Below are 17,122 nucleotides of genomic sequence, written 5' to 3' on the forward strand. Positions count from 1 at the left end.
GAAGGGCTGAGCACAAGTCTCCATCCAGTTTCCCTGTACCAGCTTCAGCATGCGTTGAAGGCTGAGGGACACTTTAGCTGGACTGAAACAAGCCCGAGTTCTAGCTAAATAGATGATCTGAGGCTTAAATTCAAGAAAAGCTCCCAGTTTGTGGAAACAATTCCGACACTGGAGGGTGTAATTAAAAAAAACTGTTACACTTACAATCTTGTTTTTAAATGAAAATTCAAACATCCTCAAAAGGAGAGAAAAGCCCACGTGCCCATGACCCAGTCAGACAGGTGACAATTAACTGAAGACCAAGCTTGTTTTGTCCGTGTGCCCAAAGTCTCAGGACAAAGCGAGGCGGCCTATCACTTTACCCGTAATTCTTGGGGGTTTCGCTAACTAACTGGACTGACTACCACTACGGATACACGAAAGGAAACTGAGAAACAAACAGGCGTTTGGGGCTGACAGCCTGCACACGAAGGCACCAGAGCACGCCCTGCCAGGCTGTCCACCACCATCGGCAAGTGCCTGCCACGAACTTAGGACGCGGAGCCTGCCCAGGGCGACAGCACTCCAGGCAGGCCTGAGGACACCACCAGAAGACCGAAACTCCTCCTGCTCAGGTGCCTAGCCTGAAACCAGGCTTTTATGTATATATACACACACATACGTACATATACACCCGGTTAAAAACACCCAAGTGTGGTTTTTTTTTTTTTAAACTCAAATTCTTAAAAGCCAGAAAGAAGCCCCTGCACCTCAGCCTAATGACTTGGTCCCAGTCTCTGGAGCCCACATGGTGGAGGAGAAACCCGACCCCTACAAGCTGTCCTCTGACCGACAGATTCACCAGTACATGCGCACCCACGGTCACACCGGTAGATAAAATAAAGGAAAGGAAAGGTACCTCCTTCCTGAGCTTCTCAGATTTCCGGATGTCCTGCCTCATGGAGTCAATCTTCTGCATGGCCACCTCCATCTCCTCCTCCTTGTCACGGAGCTGGCGCGACACCTTCTGCTTCTGGGACCTGAGCTCCGCCATGCGCTCATTGAGCTCTGAAAACTCCTGCAGGGCCCGCTTCCGCTGCTGATGGGCGTCTTTGAGTTCTTTGGTCTGGGACTTCAATCGCTCCGAAGCTTCTACCAATTGCTGAAGGAAAAGAATTCTGTAAGCTCTATTTTGTCATATTAAAGTTGAAAGTGATTCAAATTATGGTCATGGGTTTGGAAACTGCTCCTGGGAACAAGATGCCCTACATGATGTGGGTGCTCAGCACCAGCCAGCCTACTTCACACACAGTCCTCCTCAGGATCCTCCTCACACACAGGTCTCCTCAGAGTCTTCCTCACACACAGTCCTCCTCACACACAGGTCTCCTCAGGGTCCTCCTCACACACAGTCCTCCTCACACACAGGCCTCCTCAGAGTCCTCCTCAGGGTCCTCCTCACACACAGTCCTCCTCACAAACAGGTCTCCTCACACACAGGCCTCCTCAGGGTCCTCCTCACACACAGTCCTCCTCACACACAGGTCTCCTCAGAGTCCTCCTCACACACAGGTCTCCTCAGAGTCCTCCTCACACAGTCCTCCTCATACACAGGCCTCCTCAGAGTCCTCCTCACACACAGGTCTCCTCAGGGTCCTCCTCACACACAGGCCTCCTCAGGCTTAGGCTCCTCACACAGACAGGCTGTGCTACCTTGTGCAGTTCTTCTTTCTCCTGCCGCACCAGGCGGTACTGCTTTTCCAGGCCTTTCAGCCGATGTGTGGAGTCCTCATGCTCCTGGCGAAGAGTCACTGTATCCTCAAACTGTCGTTCAAGCCTGTTTGAATCTGGACGGAAGAGAAAGAAATCGTGTTCCTCTGTGTACAGTGACTTTATGTTGGCTGATTTACTGACCTGAAATTATCTAATTCCCAGATAAGAGTTTTCTTCACCAGTTTCCATTTGTTTACCTCACATGTATGCGTGTGTAGTGTGTGCCCACGTGCACGCCGCAGTGAGGTGTGGAGGTCAGGGGCCAGCTTGTGGGCAGCAGGACTAAGGGCTAACTGTCCGGTCTGGTGGCCAGCACCACTGCACCCCCTTGCCAGCCTCACACTGTCCTCACTCAGAAGCCTTTCCTTGGACCCAAGCACTGGCCTCACACACCACCTCCAGGCTTCTCAGTGTTTACCCTAACCATCTGTTATATTCTGGAGACTCTGCTCAAAGACTGCCTTGCCTCAGTCCCTCCAACACCCCAAAGTGCTGGCCCTCTCCCAGGGTGGAAGACAGTATTTCATTGGTGAATAATAGACATCAGGATGGTGGGGTCTGATCAGAAATGGAGAGGACAATCTTCAAATGTAACCTGGAGACAGAGTTGATGCAAGAGTCTACCACATGTGGCTAAGGGACCTGGTTCAGGAGTGAGTGGAGACCTCAGAGAGTTTCAGGACGAGAACTATAAGCAGAGTTGGAAGGTGCTGGAGAATCCAAGGAATGGGTAAGAGCACATGTCCAGAGGACCTGGGCACAGTTTCGGTGCCCAGCACCACATGGTGGGTCACAGCTACCTGTCACTCAGTTCTAGGGAATCCGACTTCCTCTTCTGACCTCAACAGGTACCAAGAAAGCATACGGTACACACATATGCACGCAGGCAAAACACTCCTACATGTAAGACAAACTTCCCTACAAAACGAAAGAGGGTGGAGGTGGGAGGTGGGAGGCTGAACCCCGGAATTCTAGGGCAATAATCAGGCAAGTTAAGTGCAAGGGAAAAGTAAGCATTTATGGAGACAACTACATCAGCAGAACCAAGTAAGGAAGGAAAACAATTTCAAATATGGACAACGTGCCACAACTCCACGTAAGCTTGCAAAAGCTTTATGGTTTTTCCCTACTTGTCCACCCTAGAAAAAAAGGTTCTGAAAACAGGAGAGTAGCGTTCAAGAATAAAGAGCAAGAGGCTGACGGCGAGAGCACCGACCTGCCATCTTATTCTTCAGACGTTCAATTTCCTCATTCAGCCTCTTGATTTCCTTGTCTCGGTTTGAGTTGCCCAGGGTCCGTGTGGAGCCGTGGAGGGACTGAACAGTCTGGGTGGACTCTGAGGGAGAGAGAGCATTGAGAACGGCAGCCGAGTGCGCGGGGCAGGAGCCTGGCCCACCTCAGGCTACGCCAGGGCTTACCCTGCAGCTTCCGGCTCAGCTCTAGCTTCTCCTGCTCCAGCCTTCGTATCCTTCGCTCGTAAGCTTCGATCTGCAAGCTGTTCTCCAAGTCCCGCTGCACATCTTCATCTTTGGTTAATGTGTTAGACTGCATCATGCTCTTCAGAGAGCCTCGGTCAGAAAAGCAGCTGCAAAGAGCAACAGGCTTTCTTATCTACAGAGAGCCGGCAGGGCCTCCGTCAGCACGGACAGGCTTTCTGGGCTGAGTCTTTTCAAAGCAGCGCACAAGGCACCTGTGAGAAGACTTCTTTGTATTTAGAGCCAAAGTTAGACAAGAGCGCCTTACTTCCCATCGCTCGGGGAGAGGGAGGCTGCGCAGGACACGCAGAGAATGGATGCTGACTTGGAAATAAATCACCGCTCACGCCCAAATGGAAAAGCAAAACTAAGGTCTTCTGCCCAGCGAGTTGGGCTTGCAGGGAAGCACGGCCCACTGGTAAGTGGTCAAAGGCTCGCCGTTCTGCCTCGCACCAGCTGGGAGAGCTGCAGGCGAAGTGGCACACGGCAGGCCTCTGGACATGCGGCTCAGCTGTGCAGGATCAGCTGATTCGCGACCACTCTCCTGACTGAGTTCCCTCCCTTGCTCAGTGGAAGCGGAAGACAGCTCCACTGAAGACAGCCTGACCCTTGAACTGCTGCGTGTGCTTCTCAGCTCTGCTCAGTTTGCTCAGGGCATACGATGAGCTGGGCACCGGCGCCCCCCTTCCTTCTGTTACAGACTATAAGCCAACCAGCATTTCTGCAGTCTATCACAAGGCGGAGTCTTAGACCCCTCCTTCCAAACCGTCTTCACAGGCAGGTGGGGCTGCAGGAGTGTGGCCAGCGCCCTGTGAGCACCCCACTGCACTGTGGGCACTGACGCCACCTGGACCAGGAGTGGCAAGGTGCCAGCCATGACTGCGGCGTCACAGACAGGAGCTACCCATGGCGCATCACCACCACTGGCCGAGGCCACACACGGATGGATCCCAGGAGGAACAGAACTCCAACTCCACTGGCGGCAAGTAGGAGCCAGGAAGCCAGTACAGACAAAAGCAGGCAGTGAGTGAGCGCTAAAGGCTTCTTGGCTGAGTGCGAACAGAAAAAGCTGTGGCCACCAGTGGCTTTCACCAAAATAAATCCCACCATCTGACAGTCTACACCTAGGACTCACCAACTATAGCCTGTGGGCACGTCCTGTTCCTGTACCTTCCATGAGCCTTTGCAGCTGTTTCTGACATGTCCCACCCCCCCCTCCTCGCCCCCGCCACCAGGGCGGGAACCTAGGACCCCATGCATGCTGCCAAGTGCTGCTGCTGGGCTCCAGCCCCAATGCTTTTCCATTTTATGGTGTGTGTATGAGTGCTTTGCCTGCTTATACACCTCTGTATCACATCCATACAGTGCCCAAGGAGGCCAGAAGAGGGTGTCAAGATCTCTGGGACCAAGTCATGGCTGTGAACTGTCCTGTGAGCGCTGGGAACGGAACCCCAGTCCTCTGGAGGAGCATCCAGGCTCCTAACTGCCAACCTGCGTCTCCAGCCTCAGTGTTCACACAAGAGTGGGCTGCAGCTACGTGAGCTGGGAGCAGTCCTTTGTTACACGTCAGGCACGTGCGCTGAACTTATGCATGTCCCCGGTGCAGGAGCACTACCACAATCGGCAGAGGCTGGCACTGCCAGGCAACAGGGATTTCACACCTCCGCTGTGTATGTGTGTGTATGTGGTCTGTTGCTGACCACAACATTGTGACGTGGCACACGACCAAGCTCACTATCTTGCTCTTTACAGGAAAAGCCAGCTGGTGCGGACTCACACCTATAGCAATCAATAAAGGACCAAAGATTCTCCCTGCGTCTCACTGGAACAACATCCTCCCAGCCCTTATGGCATGCGCAGACACTTCAGAGCCCACCTCGGGCTGTGCCTACCCTACTGAAGAGACATAAGGCAGTCATACCTTTCTGTCGTAAACGTAAAACCAATGAACGGCAAATGCAGTCCAGAGAAGCCTGTGTGAGAGCCAGGAGGTAATATTTCCTGCATAAGGACACATAACACAAATGTAATCTTCCTTCAAATAAGCAGCACAATACTACAAAACACAAAACAAAACAAAAAGCCCCACCAAACCCCTGTTCCTGCTGTCACTACCCTGAGCTCCAGCTGCATAAAGCAGAAGCTATGTAGGCTTGCCAGAGCGCCAGGCAGGCTCATGGCCCAGGCTCCCTGGGCCTCGCACCTTTAGATACAGAGGTAGCCATGGCAACAATGAAGCTGCAGCACAACAATGAATCTAACGCTGAATTAAAAGGTATAAAATACAGGAAAAATAAAAGTGAAAATGCTTTCCATGTGCTACAACGTGAACGTTTTTTTTTTTTAAATCAAAAGAGTGAGCCATCATCTTTTAAAAGAACACAAAGGACAAAGCTGAAGGCTTGAAAATAACTGTAAAACTTAAAAAAAAAATAAAAAAATAAAAAATAAAGGTAACTTCTAGACAGGATCTTACTATACACACCTGGCAGGCCTGGAACTCACTAGGTAGAGCAGGCTGGTCTTGAACTCAGGGACACCTACCTGTCTCTGCCACCAATGGTTCTGGGGTTAAATATGCATTACCACACCCAGCTACCTTAATTGTTATTTTATGTGTGGGTGTGTGTCTGCCACACGTGTGTAAGCATGTGCTGGAGCCCCTGGAGCTGGAGGGGCAGCAGCTGTGAGCTGCCTCATCTGAGTGCTGGGACCAGAACTTGGGTCCCTCTGAAGACGGCTGAGCCATCTCTCCAGCTCTAGTTCTGCACCACACTGACTTGTCAGGCATCTGGGAGGAGACGTGCTGCTGCTCAGGCCCACCAGGAAGCAGCCCCAGGGGACATGCACGGGGCACTCACGGTGTTCCTTAGCACGTCGTCATCCACGTCAAAGTTGGATGTGTCAGAAGGACTGCTCACATCGGGAATGTAGGGTGCTTCAAGGTTTCGGATATTTTCCCAATTTAGACCTTCAAAAAAGGCATGCTTCTTAAAATCCTCTATTCCATTCTGCCCGAGCCGGCGTTCTCTGCTGCAGATCAGTCTCTGAATAAGGTCTTTCGCTTCTTCAGAGACGTCGGTGACGTGGGATGGGAACTGAAACCGCTCCTGGGGAGGAAGGGACAGCCAGGGGACACAGTCAGAAAAACCCGAGATGTGCAGACCACACAGGAAGTAATCCTCCCTTCATGACTAACCAAGGGTAAGCTGAAACTAGGAATGTCCCCCCTGCAACAGGGTTTCCCTGTGTAGCCCTGGCTGTCCTGGAACTCTGTAGACCAGGCTGGCCTTAAAGTCACAGAAATCCACCTGCCTCAGCCTCCTGAGTGCTGGGATTAAAGGCATTCCCACAGCCTGGCTGAGGCTACAGAATTTAAATTCCAAAAGGGCAAATAAGAAAAGCATTCCTTTGGGCCTGCTCAGTGGGTAAATGGCACTCACTTGCCTTGGATTCTGGCAAAAGGAGTTTGATCTCCAAAACCATGTGAACAGAGGGAAGAACACCACAACATGTTTCCAACATGTGCTGTGGCACATGCATGTACATACATGTACCATACGTACAACACATAATTAATTAATATAACCAAATGCTGACACGTTAGCACTGCCCACAGGCAAGGCTCACAGACTAGACTTGTGGCTCTTCAAACAGTAACGAGCATGGACCGGAGCCTGGCCAGCGCTGCCTCTTAAAAAAGAGAATGCCTCAGTGTCCACACCTCACCATGCAGGAATAGCACAGACCATGTGTTCTGTGACACCAGGAGCAAAGGGCAGACTGAACCCCTGACTTAGCACATCTGCACCTTGACCAAGAGAAGGACTGATCAACTGAACTCCTACGAAAGGACCTTGTTTATAAAGGACAGAACACACTGACCATGAGAAACGTGTCTGTGTGTGAGGTAAAAATGCCAAAAATGCAAGCAGAAGCCCGATCACACACACAGCACAGGGCTGAGAGCTGAGTTTCACACAGGCGCCACACATGTCAAGGGGTGTATTGGCTAGGTTCTCCACAGGGCCAGAGTGAAGGTTCGGCAGGTGGGCGCAGAGGCACCAGCCCGGCCCGCAGATGAGCACACCCAGCGCCTAAGCCCTCGCAGTTAGCAGCGAGTCCACACCATGAGGGTGGTTCTGACCATCTGCTCAAGGCGAGTACACAACGTGTGAACTCTTTCTACAAAGCACTTATTTATAAGAAGATACCTCTATTCTGTGAAGGGGTGTGCGCGCGTGCGTGTGTCTGTCTGGGGTCCTCCTCAATTACCTTCCGCCTTGACTTATTTTTGCAAAAGGCCTCCCTGAGGCCGGAGCTCACTGCTCTGTCTACACCGGCCGGCCCCAGGGCCTGCCTAGCCCTCCATCGGGGGGCAGCTGTGCATTGCCACACTGGTTTTCACGTGGGTGCTGGGGCTTCAAACTCAGGCTTGCACAACTGCACAGCAAACACTTTACCGATGGAGCCATCTCCGCAGCCTGAAAATATCCTAAGCGTAGTTTTTACTGTGACTTGAAATGAAATATAAAGCAATGTACCGTTTTTATGTCAATCTGCTCCCAACATGAGCAATTAACGGGAGGTAGTGGCTGAAAGACAGGTCAACTGCATATAACTCCATTTTCAGGATGTGGGTAGGCGTGTGCATGCACGCACATTTATCGGTGCTCCTCTCTGCTACAGCAGACCGGAAAAGAAATCCTACCCCACGGGTCTGCTAGGTGTGTAGCTCTGTGGCAGACGGCTGCCGAGCGTGTATGTGTTCACCCGTGTCCAATCAGTTATGCACTGGGGGAGGAGGGGGAGGAAACAACATCAAGGTGACAGAAAGCTTGAAAGAGGGAAGAAGCGGCCTGGGATCAGGGAAGGAATGACGCTCCATGTGGAGGCGAGCTCACTCGTGACTGACCCCCAGCACCCCAGGCTCTTCCCAGCTACGTGCACACATGTTCCACACAGCCTGCTTCTCCTCTACGAGTCTGCGGCCCGGGAACACAGGCGCCGCCATCTTTGAAACACGTCTTCCCTTCTGCTCCATGTGTGCAGTGTCACCCCTTACGCTGATGGTGTCTCAAACCTCTGCCCCTCCACCCCACGTGGCCCAAACACCACCAGCCTCTTCCCGGCATCCCGCACAGTGGCCTGGGCAGGCACAGCACCCCACCTCGTGGTTCATGATCTTCCCGTAGGTCTCCACCAGAGACTCTGCATAAAACGGGGTTTCCCCGTACAGCATCTCATACATGCAGACGCCCAGGGACCACCAGTCACACTCAGGCCCGTATTTGCCCATGCCGTCTTCCATGGCCTGCAGGATCTCTGGTGAGATGTAGTCGGGTGTGCCCACAGCCACAGAAGACTGAACCTGGGAGGGAGAGGTGATGAAGGGAGACAAGAGCATCTCTTAGCGACATGTTTCTCACCTTCCTTAAATGCAGCAGTAACAGAAAACAAAACAGTCAGGGGACAAGAGCAGCAAATGATCAGAAATCAAGGACCAGATAAGTCAAAACGCAGCACACACAAGTCCTCTTGCAGCCCCAACTTTGTGACATTCCAGTGGGCCTGAGCCCCCAGAGGTAGCACCTGCGCCCCTGCTGCCCACTCCAGGGTAGTCCAGAGACCCCGTGCCCAGGCTAGCCCTGCACTTTCCTACTTAACACAGGCCTTAGGAAAGGACCGAGCGGGCTATGGCTTCCTAGTACAGCCCACCTGTGTATCTAGAGGGAAAACATTCATGTGGCCCAGCATGAATCGATTCCCAAGAGAAAACAAAGATTCTGTTGGGGAGAGTCTTCCCCGACTCACATCAGCAGGCCTGAGGCAGAGGCTGCACTCCGGACAGCTGCTATCAGGGAGGGCCAGCCCAACATCCCAGGAAAGGGCTGGGTAACAGAGGAGCCACCGCGGAGCAGTGGCCACCACACAGCGGATCTCCACCACTGAGGCTCAGCAGCAATGGAGCAGTGTGCACAGGCCCATCTAAGCGGGGACCAGACTCCCCGGGGTGCCCTGGGGAAGGGGACAGGCAGTGCGCCAGGGAGCAGTATAGGAGTGTTGGCTGGAGCGGACAGAAGGGGCTCTGCCAGCGCTTTCAGAACAGCAGCTCACGCACAGCCTGCAGTGGCTGCACTCGGCAAAGGTGGGGAGGGGGTAAATGTCACTGTGGGAGATGACACTGCAGACGCGCCAAGGATATTCTCTCCTCACCAGAAGAATGGACTTGGATTTGACCATAGCACCAATCTGCCAAGAAGTCAATGTGCGGTCGAAATTTAAAAACAAAAAAGCACAGTGCAATGGAGAGTACACACAGCTCCAGAACCCATGCAGTGGTGTCAGCTGGCATCAGCATGGCCTGCACAGCGAGGTCAGCCGGCGTCTGCATGGCCTGCACAGCGAGGTCAGCCAGCATCTGCATGGCCTGCATAGCGAGGTCAGCTGGCGTCTGCATGGCCCACGTATTGCAGTCAGCTGGCGTCTGCACACATGCTGCTTGGAAACACAGCAGGGCCGCTCACTTTTGGAACACCTGGCATCACACTTAGGTGTGACTTTTAAGCTTCCTGGACAGGGCTGCAGAGGCGTGTGGCCACAGGAGAGAATGCAAGGACACATGGTGCGGTTAAACCGGGGTGGGCGCTGATCAGTGAGGCAACAGACCGGCTACTCACAGGCCGCTTAGCCACAGTGTTGGTCTGACCTGAGGCACCAGCTGAGCCAGTACCTTCTGCCCCACAACAAACGGCAGCTGGTGCACACAGCACTCTGTACTAAGGAGCCCTGCGTGGGAATGCTCACCTGGCAGAAAGCTACCTGGAACAGCAGGGAGCCCAGCCCTCCCAGTGCTTTTCCGAGGAAAGGGCTGGCCTCACCGACTCTAGTGCGGCACGCTTAACCAGCCAGGGGTCTGGAAAACCTGACAAATCCCCAGTGGCACCCACAGGCCAACAAACAGAAAAGGCGGACTGAAAGACGGTCGTGTTGGTAGCTGCTGTCCCTACAACACTGGGGATCTGGAGCTCTATAGTTCCGTCCCACACTGTTAAAGGAAGCCAGGGGTGGGGGCGCACAGAGGCACACCCTCTAACCCCAGGGCCGGGGAGGGGGACAGGAGGGTCCTGAGGCCCTCCTCCCAAGGCCACCGGCAGCCGGCAGAGCCCACTCTGAGCTCTAGCCCAGTGAGGGACCCACCCCATCTCCAAAAGAAAATGATCGATTCGGAAGCATGCCACCCAAGGCTGTCTTCTCACCTCCACACGCATGCACGCTATACCTCACACACACAGCCGCACATGGCATGCACACACGATTTTCAAACTTTAAAAATTCCTCAAAAAATTCCCATCGTCTCCTGAACAGGTCCATTTTCTTAATTCAATTAATAACCCTGGTTTTCTTCGTTTTATCTCAAGCTGAACGCTTGGACTCCCTTTTAGCTACAAGCCAAACTCAAAAGCAAATGGTAGTCTTCAACAAAAAAATACCTACAGTTCCATCATCATTCATCTTCAGACACGATCCGAAGTCAGCCAGGCGGATATGGCCATTCACGTCCAGAAGGACATTGTCAGGCTTAATGTCTCTGTTGGTGAAATAGGTAGAGTGAGTTAGCCGCCTCAGCGGGCGGGGCGGGGAACTGGAGCAGCCCAGCAGCGGGGCCACCAGGGCACCCTTTTCTCCCAGCAGCAGTCACCTCCTGTCACCTGGGCCCTGGCTAAGCTTCCCTGAATGTCCCCTGCCTTCCTGAGGCGCTCATTGGCCGCAGGGTCAGGAAATAACATCTAAGAATTGGGGAGATGGCTCGGTAGTTAAGAGTGCTCGATGTTCGGCCTTCAGGTCCCAGCGACCTCATAATCGCCAAGGGTTCCACAAACGCCTGCAAGCAGCCCCGAGGGAGCTGAAGTCCTCTTCTAGCCTGCACCCCCCACCCCCTCCTCAGATGGCATCACACTCCGTAGTCTGTGGAGCGAGCTATGGAGAAACATAAAGGAGATCAAGGACATGCAGCATGAGGAAGGATCCACCATGGAGGATCAATAATGAAGAAATAACGGAGCTGGGCAAGATGTGGGCAGACTGCTGTGGGCTGAGGATCCATGTGGACACAGAAGCCGAGCAGCCTATGCACAGCCGGCCACCGCAGCAAATGGCACACTCACACACCAAGGCAGGACGCTCAGCCCCACGATGTCGACTGCCTTTCTATATGCCCAAATGCTGGGCCGAGGCCTAGTCACAGCACTGAGAAGATCATTACAGACCGTTCTGAAAGCAAGAGAACAATCTCCCAAAGCCACGCTCAAGTCTGCTTCCAGCAGCACCATGTAGAACAGGCAGAATATGTACGGAAACATGGAAGAGGCCTGCGGGCAACATAGGGACTCCAGCACAAACCAGCCAAGGACAGCAATTCTTACCAAGAAACGAAGCAAAGCAGGGGAAAGCCGGAACACTTGAGCCTGAAGTAAATACCTTCACACAGACACGAAAGAGAAAAGAAACAGGTCAGGTGTAACACACTCAGAAAGGCGAGGCTACAGGATCATGAGTTTGAGGTCAGCCTGGGCTGCGTGTGAGACTAGAAGGAAAGAGAAGGGGGAAAAGGAAGGAAGCAAAGATAGGACATAAAGAAGGGGAAAGGTCAGGAGAGGAACCAAAATGCCATAGCAGAAAAAAACTAAAAAGGAAGAAATAGAAGAAAAAAATAAACTGTGACCCTACATGAACATTAATTTACAAGATGCTTAAGGAAAACTAAGTTTAAATCAAGACCTAATGGAAAGCACCGATGGAAGGAAGACCAAGATGAGAGAGGCCGGAGGGCAGACAGGGGAGCTGAACACTGGGGTGGGAGCCAGCAAAGGGGCCAGCAAACAAGGAAACCAGGTAATAAAACAGGGTTCATCTGAGAGAGAACCTAATAAGAACATGACAAAGTAGAGATGAATGTGGTGAGAGCCCAGAGATTAAAATACCAAAGCAATGTCCTGTTTCTGTAGACCCAAGGAAGATGACACTAAAATTCCTATGGAAAAATTAGCACAGTAAAATGGCAAGAAAAACCCTGAAGAAAAGGAGGTCTGAGAAGCTCCTGGGGTGGAATCCATGAAGCCTGTGCTGAGGAACCAGGGTAGAGAGTGCAGGTTGGACCGAACACCCAGAAGCATCCCTGAAGAGACAGAATGCCCAGATGGTACATGTCTGTTAATCCCAGCATGAAAGGATGACACTGGAGGATCATGAGTTCAAGGCTTCCCTGGGCTAAACAGGCAAATGTTGCTTTTTAAAGAGAGGGAAGGGCTGGAGGGCCAGCTCATAGTTTAGAACAGGATGGAGTCAGGCAGATCATAACTGCCTGTTAACCACCGGCTTCTGTGGGGCACCCGAACTGACATGCACAAATCCACATGATTAAAGATAAAAAATAAATAAATGCGAGAGAGAGAATGGAGAAAACCCAAGGATGACAGATAAAAGACAAATATTTCTATATCAAAGAAATGGCAGAAATCCTGGTGAAGTGAGAACAAAGAACTCAATGGTAGACCCACACACGTGTAAAAATGTCCAACTTCACACACACACACACAAAAGAAAAATACAACTGTGTGCTTTTGATTCTTCATCACATGGCAACACTGAAGCATACTCTGTTGGCATGGATACAGAGGAAACAGCATCTCATACGCTACCGACTAGAAAGCAAAGGGGATCAGCAGCATGGAATAGATGGCTCCGGCAGCAGGCAGCTCTTCTGATGGAGAAATACTGGTTCTGTAATTACTCTGCAGACACAGCCACAGCCGAATGGAGACACGGTCACCCGGGGCCATACAACAGGGGTCCCAACAATACCAGGGCATCTGCATACAGCAGAGCAGGAGATCAATGCTGGCTCAGCAGTTGAGAGCACTTGCAAACTTCCTGCAGGAACACACACCGGAAACAAGCAGGGAATCCTCGAGAAGCTTCCTTGTAGCAGAAGATGGGTTGGAGGGCCTGGAACTACAAGTCTACCTGTGCCGCAGGGAAGCCAGGCCCAGGCAGAACCTGATGGGGGCCACTCAGATGGTGAGGACACAGGAGCAGGAGGAGATGTGCACAGGTTCAAAGTGCCTCCTGCACAAGAAGTGCAAGAAAAGCCCAACAGAAGCTTTGCTGGGTGGCCTGGTCCATCGCTGTCTCAGAGCTGATGGATGGTATCTGCAGAGCACAAACTGAAGAAAGCTTTACTCTAAAACCAGAGGACCAGCTACTCCTGGTTCTATTACAAAAGAGTGGGGTACAGTAGTCTTTAAAAGCACCATGTTCATAAAAAGCAGAGAGAGCAAGAGAACAATTCCAGGTTTAAAAGGTCAAAAAGATGGGAGCTGATGTGATCCTAGGCTCGACTGTAACAGGAGGACACAACAATGGCACTCACAGGCTCGGGCATTTGGACACGTGGTCTGCACAGCCTCCTAGGAAGCGGTGTGGCATTGGAGGCAGCTTTGAGAGGCTAACAACCAGCCACTTGCAGCTCCCTCCCCTTTCTATTCCCTGCCTACAGTTCAATGTGTAAGCTTTTGACTTTGGGTTCCCGGGCCCCAACTCTGCCAACATGGCCTCTTACCCACCTGGAACCGTAAGCCAAAAGAAACTTTGTCTTTCTGAAATCGCTGTGGTCATGGTGCTTTAGCACAGTGACAGAAGAGTAATATAAGGATCAGGATGAAATGTGAACCCAGAAGGTAAGATCAAGCTTCCCTTGCTGGGTGGAGTGGCACCTGCCCTTAATCCCGTACTCCCGAGGCAGATGGAGCTCTGTGAGTTTGAGGCCAGTCTGGTCTACACAGCAAGTCCAGGACAGCCATAGCTATGTATAATAAAGACCCTGTCTCAAAGTCAAACCAAAATCCTAAAACATCTGACACATACAACAATGTGTTGTAAGATGAATTGGAAAATTCGGTGTAGATCTGTGTGTACACACAGGAAGAGGAGACACTAGGCTAACGTGTTAGCGCATGGGAATCTGGGGAGATGCTTTTGTACTTTTCTGTCAACACTGTATGAACCGGGAATTACTTCCAACATCATTTTAGAAGACAATTTTAGAGCTGGGTATACAGCCCAGTAGAACACTTGCTGGCATGTGTGAAGGCCTAAATCCAATGTCTGGGAAGAAGATAACGAAGTCTACGTACAGAAGTTGGGGTGACGGTACCTGCCTGTGAGCTCAGCATTGTGGAGGCTGGGGCAAAAGAATCCCAAGCTCCAGGCCATTGTGTTGGCAAGACCTCACCTCAAAAACAATTAATTTAGGAGGATACAAAGTGAGTAAAGTATATTAAAAAAAAAAAGAAATATTAGCAGCAGAAAAAAAAAAAAAACCCACAGTAATTTATATATAGCATGGCTCAGGATATACACTTAAAAACAGACAAAGCTGATTTACATTTCCAAGGTTCTACACAGTAGTCTCTTGCCACATATAGCTACTCAAATTAACCAGGAGCCAGTGGGATGGTTAAGTGGGTAAAGGCAATGGCCTGCAAGCCAGAGGACCTCCTAAGTTTGACCCCTGGGATCCGCATGGTAAAACAATGGCTCCTCCAATCTGTTGTCTAGCTTCCATGCGTGCCTGTGCCTGCATTCAGACCATAAATAACTAGGGCAATGGCTTAAGGGACACCTTGGTCAGAATCAAGCATCTGCCAGACACAGCACCTGCCTCACGTCAATGTCACAATCAAGCCTGCTGTGGGACAGACACCGCCTCTTGCTACAGAAGGAGAACGGTCAATCACTGCTGTGCTGTCTCCTCTCCTGGGCTGTGGACATTACCTACCTATCAATCTACAAACCAAATTCCTGTTCATCGCAGCTTTAAAAACAAAAAGATGAATGATGAAGACCACCCTGTACAGAGCTTCCTGGGCTGCAGTCCATCTCCAGAAAGCATCACCAAGTAGCTGTGCAAGGGGCTCCCGGCTAGTGTCACGCCTTCAGTGAGTTTCTTGCACTTTATCTTCTACTCTGCTCTCTGTCCTTCCTTGTTTGTGTTTTCCTGGGCTGCTTTTGCCCTCTGATGCCCACATCCTAGCTTGCAGCTCAGCTACATCATCAGCCTGCCTGTGTAACATGACCTCTGCTTTTCCTGGCTGAAATCTTAGGAATGAGCTGCGCACACTGGCCGGGGTGCTTTCCTTGGGTGCCAGGTAGTCGCTGTGAGGCCTGTGGGAATCCAACTGTGAAGAAAGGGGCAGGGCAGAGTTGTCACAGCCCACAGAGCGGCACCTCTCAGCTTCCTAACGCTGCGACCCTTCAATGCACTTCCTCAAGTTGTGGTGAAACCCCCCCACCATAAAATAATTTCATTGCTATTTTATAACTGTAATTCTGTTACTGATATGAATCAAAATATAAGTATCTGACATGAGCGCCCTGTGAAAGGGTCCTTTGACCCCCACAGGGGTTGTGACCCACAGCCACAGAGGAAGAAAAAAGGAGCCAAGCTGTGGCCTGAGCCCTACTGTTGAGTTCACCAGAGCTGCCATTTGTGTGCTCAAGAGACTCACTTACTTGCGACACTGCCAAATACAGTTTCACCTTCCTGAGCACACCGTCCTGAGAGGGCACAGCATTACACCTTACTGGGTTTCACCCTTAGATGGGTCATTGATAGACAATCTGATTTGAGCTGGTTTGAGGAAGAAGAGAGGTTTTGAATTAGGCATGCTTCCTCCTAGAGGTCAAACGACAGAACAGAACTTGTGTGTGGCTGATTACAAATACGGGAGGGTGGGAGAGATGGCTCAGGATTGGCTTCTGCACTCACACAGGGCAGCTCACAGCTGCCTTTAACACCAGTTCCTGGGAGCTGATGCCTTCTTCTGGCCTCCACGAGCCTTACACACATGTGACACATGCAAAGACAAGCAGCACACAAGCATGCACACTGACAAACAAGTTAAAAAAAAAAAAAGAAAAAAGAAAACGGAAAAAAAGGAGTTTTCTAGACAGGAGAAAACAGGGGAAGAATAAAGTATTTAAAATATGACCTAATTAATATCCCTAGAGGCCTGTGACAAGTTCCAAGGCATTTCTCTCTGTATTATGAGACGGGCATCTTTGTTAGAGACAGAATAGAAAATCTAAACATTAGGAACCACAGCTAGTGTGACGGCCTGAGTTCTAGTCCTGGAACCCACATAAGGCACGAGGGGAGAAACAACCCCACAAGGCTGTCGTCCTGTCTCCACAATCCACTGTCACACACGGCCACTCGCCCACCCTGCCCACGGGCTGGTGATGACGAACACTCGTTGCTCTTCTAGAGGACCCCGTTTGCCTCCTAGTACACATGCTGGGCAGGTGACAAGCAGCTGGCATCTGCAGACTCCCATACATACATGGTGTGCACACAGCACACACACATAGATATGTACTCACAGACGTTATCGGACTGCGGAAGCCAGGCCTGGCAGCACACACACCTATGATCCCAGCTACTCAGGAAGACGACAAGGACAAGGCCTGCCTGGGCAACTGATGGAAACTGTCTCAGGACAAAGCGGCTGTGTATGATGGTTCAGTGGGAGAAGGTGAAGCTCTATGCCAGAGCCCCAGTAAAGAAAATAGTAACCTACAGTAATCCAAGAACTGCAATGGCCCACAGAAGCAGACATGCCCACAGTAATCCAAGAACTGCAATGGCCCTCAGAAGCAGGCATGCCCACAGTAATCCAAGAACTGCAATGGCCCTCAGAAGCAGGCATGCCCACAGTAATCCAAGAACTGCAATTGTATGGAAGCAGACATGCCCACAGTAATCCAAGAACTGCAATGGCTCACAGAAGCAGGCATGCCCACAGTAATCCAAGAACAGCAATGGCCCTCAGAAA

The 17,122-nt window shown here is 51.3% G+C and overlaps 1 protein-coding gene across 2 annotated transcripts in view; it reads right to left on the reverse strand.

Moving 5' to 3' along the window:
- Nucleotides 1-17,122, reverse strand: part of Cdc42bpb (CDC42 binding protein kinase beta) — an 89,139-nt gene that overhangs the window by 26,255 nt on the left and 45,762 nt on the right. For both annotated transcript variants that reach the window (XM_021645529.2, XM_021645528.2), the window contains exons 6-13: nt 10,725-10,818; nt 8,398-8,598; nt 6,089-6,337; nt 5,149-5,228; nt 3,171-3,337; nt 2,969-3,088; nt 1,693-1,826; nt 899-1,141 (exon numbers count right to left, since the gene is read on the reverse strand). In XM_021645529.2, the coding sequence (XP_021501204.1) occupies nt 899-1,141; nt 1,693-1,826; nt 2,969-3,088; nt 3,171-3,337; nt 5,149-5,228; nt 6,089-6,337; nt 8,398-8,598; nt 10,725-10,818 (1,288 nt within the window). The remainder of the gene's footprint in view (nt 1-898; nt 1,142-1,692; nt 1,827-2,968; nt 3,089-3,170; nt 3,338-5,148; nt 5,229-6,088; nt 6,338-8,397; nt 8,599-10,724; nt 10,819-17,122) is intronic.

The sequence above is a fragment of the Meriones unguiculatus genome, chromosome 7 (assembly GCF_030254825.1).
Source record: "Meriones unguiculatus strain TT.TT164.6M chromosome 7, Bangor_MerUng_6.1, whole genome shotgun sequence".
In the NCBI taxonomy this organism is placed as follows: Eukaryota; Metazoa; Chordata; class Mammalia; order Rodentia; family Muridae; genus Meriones; species Meriones unguiculatus.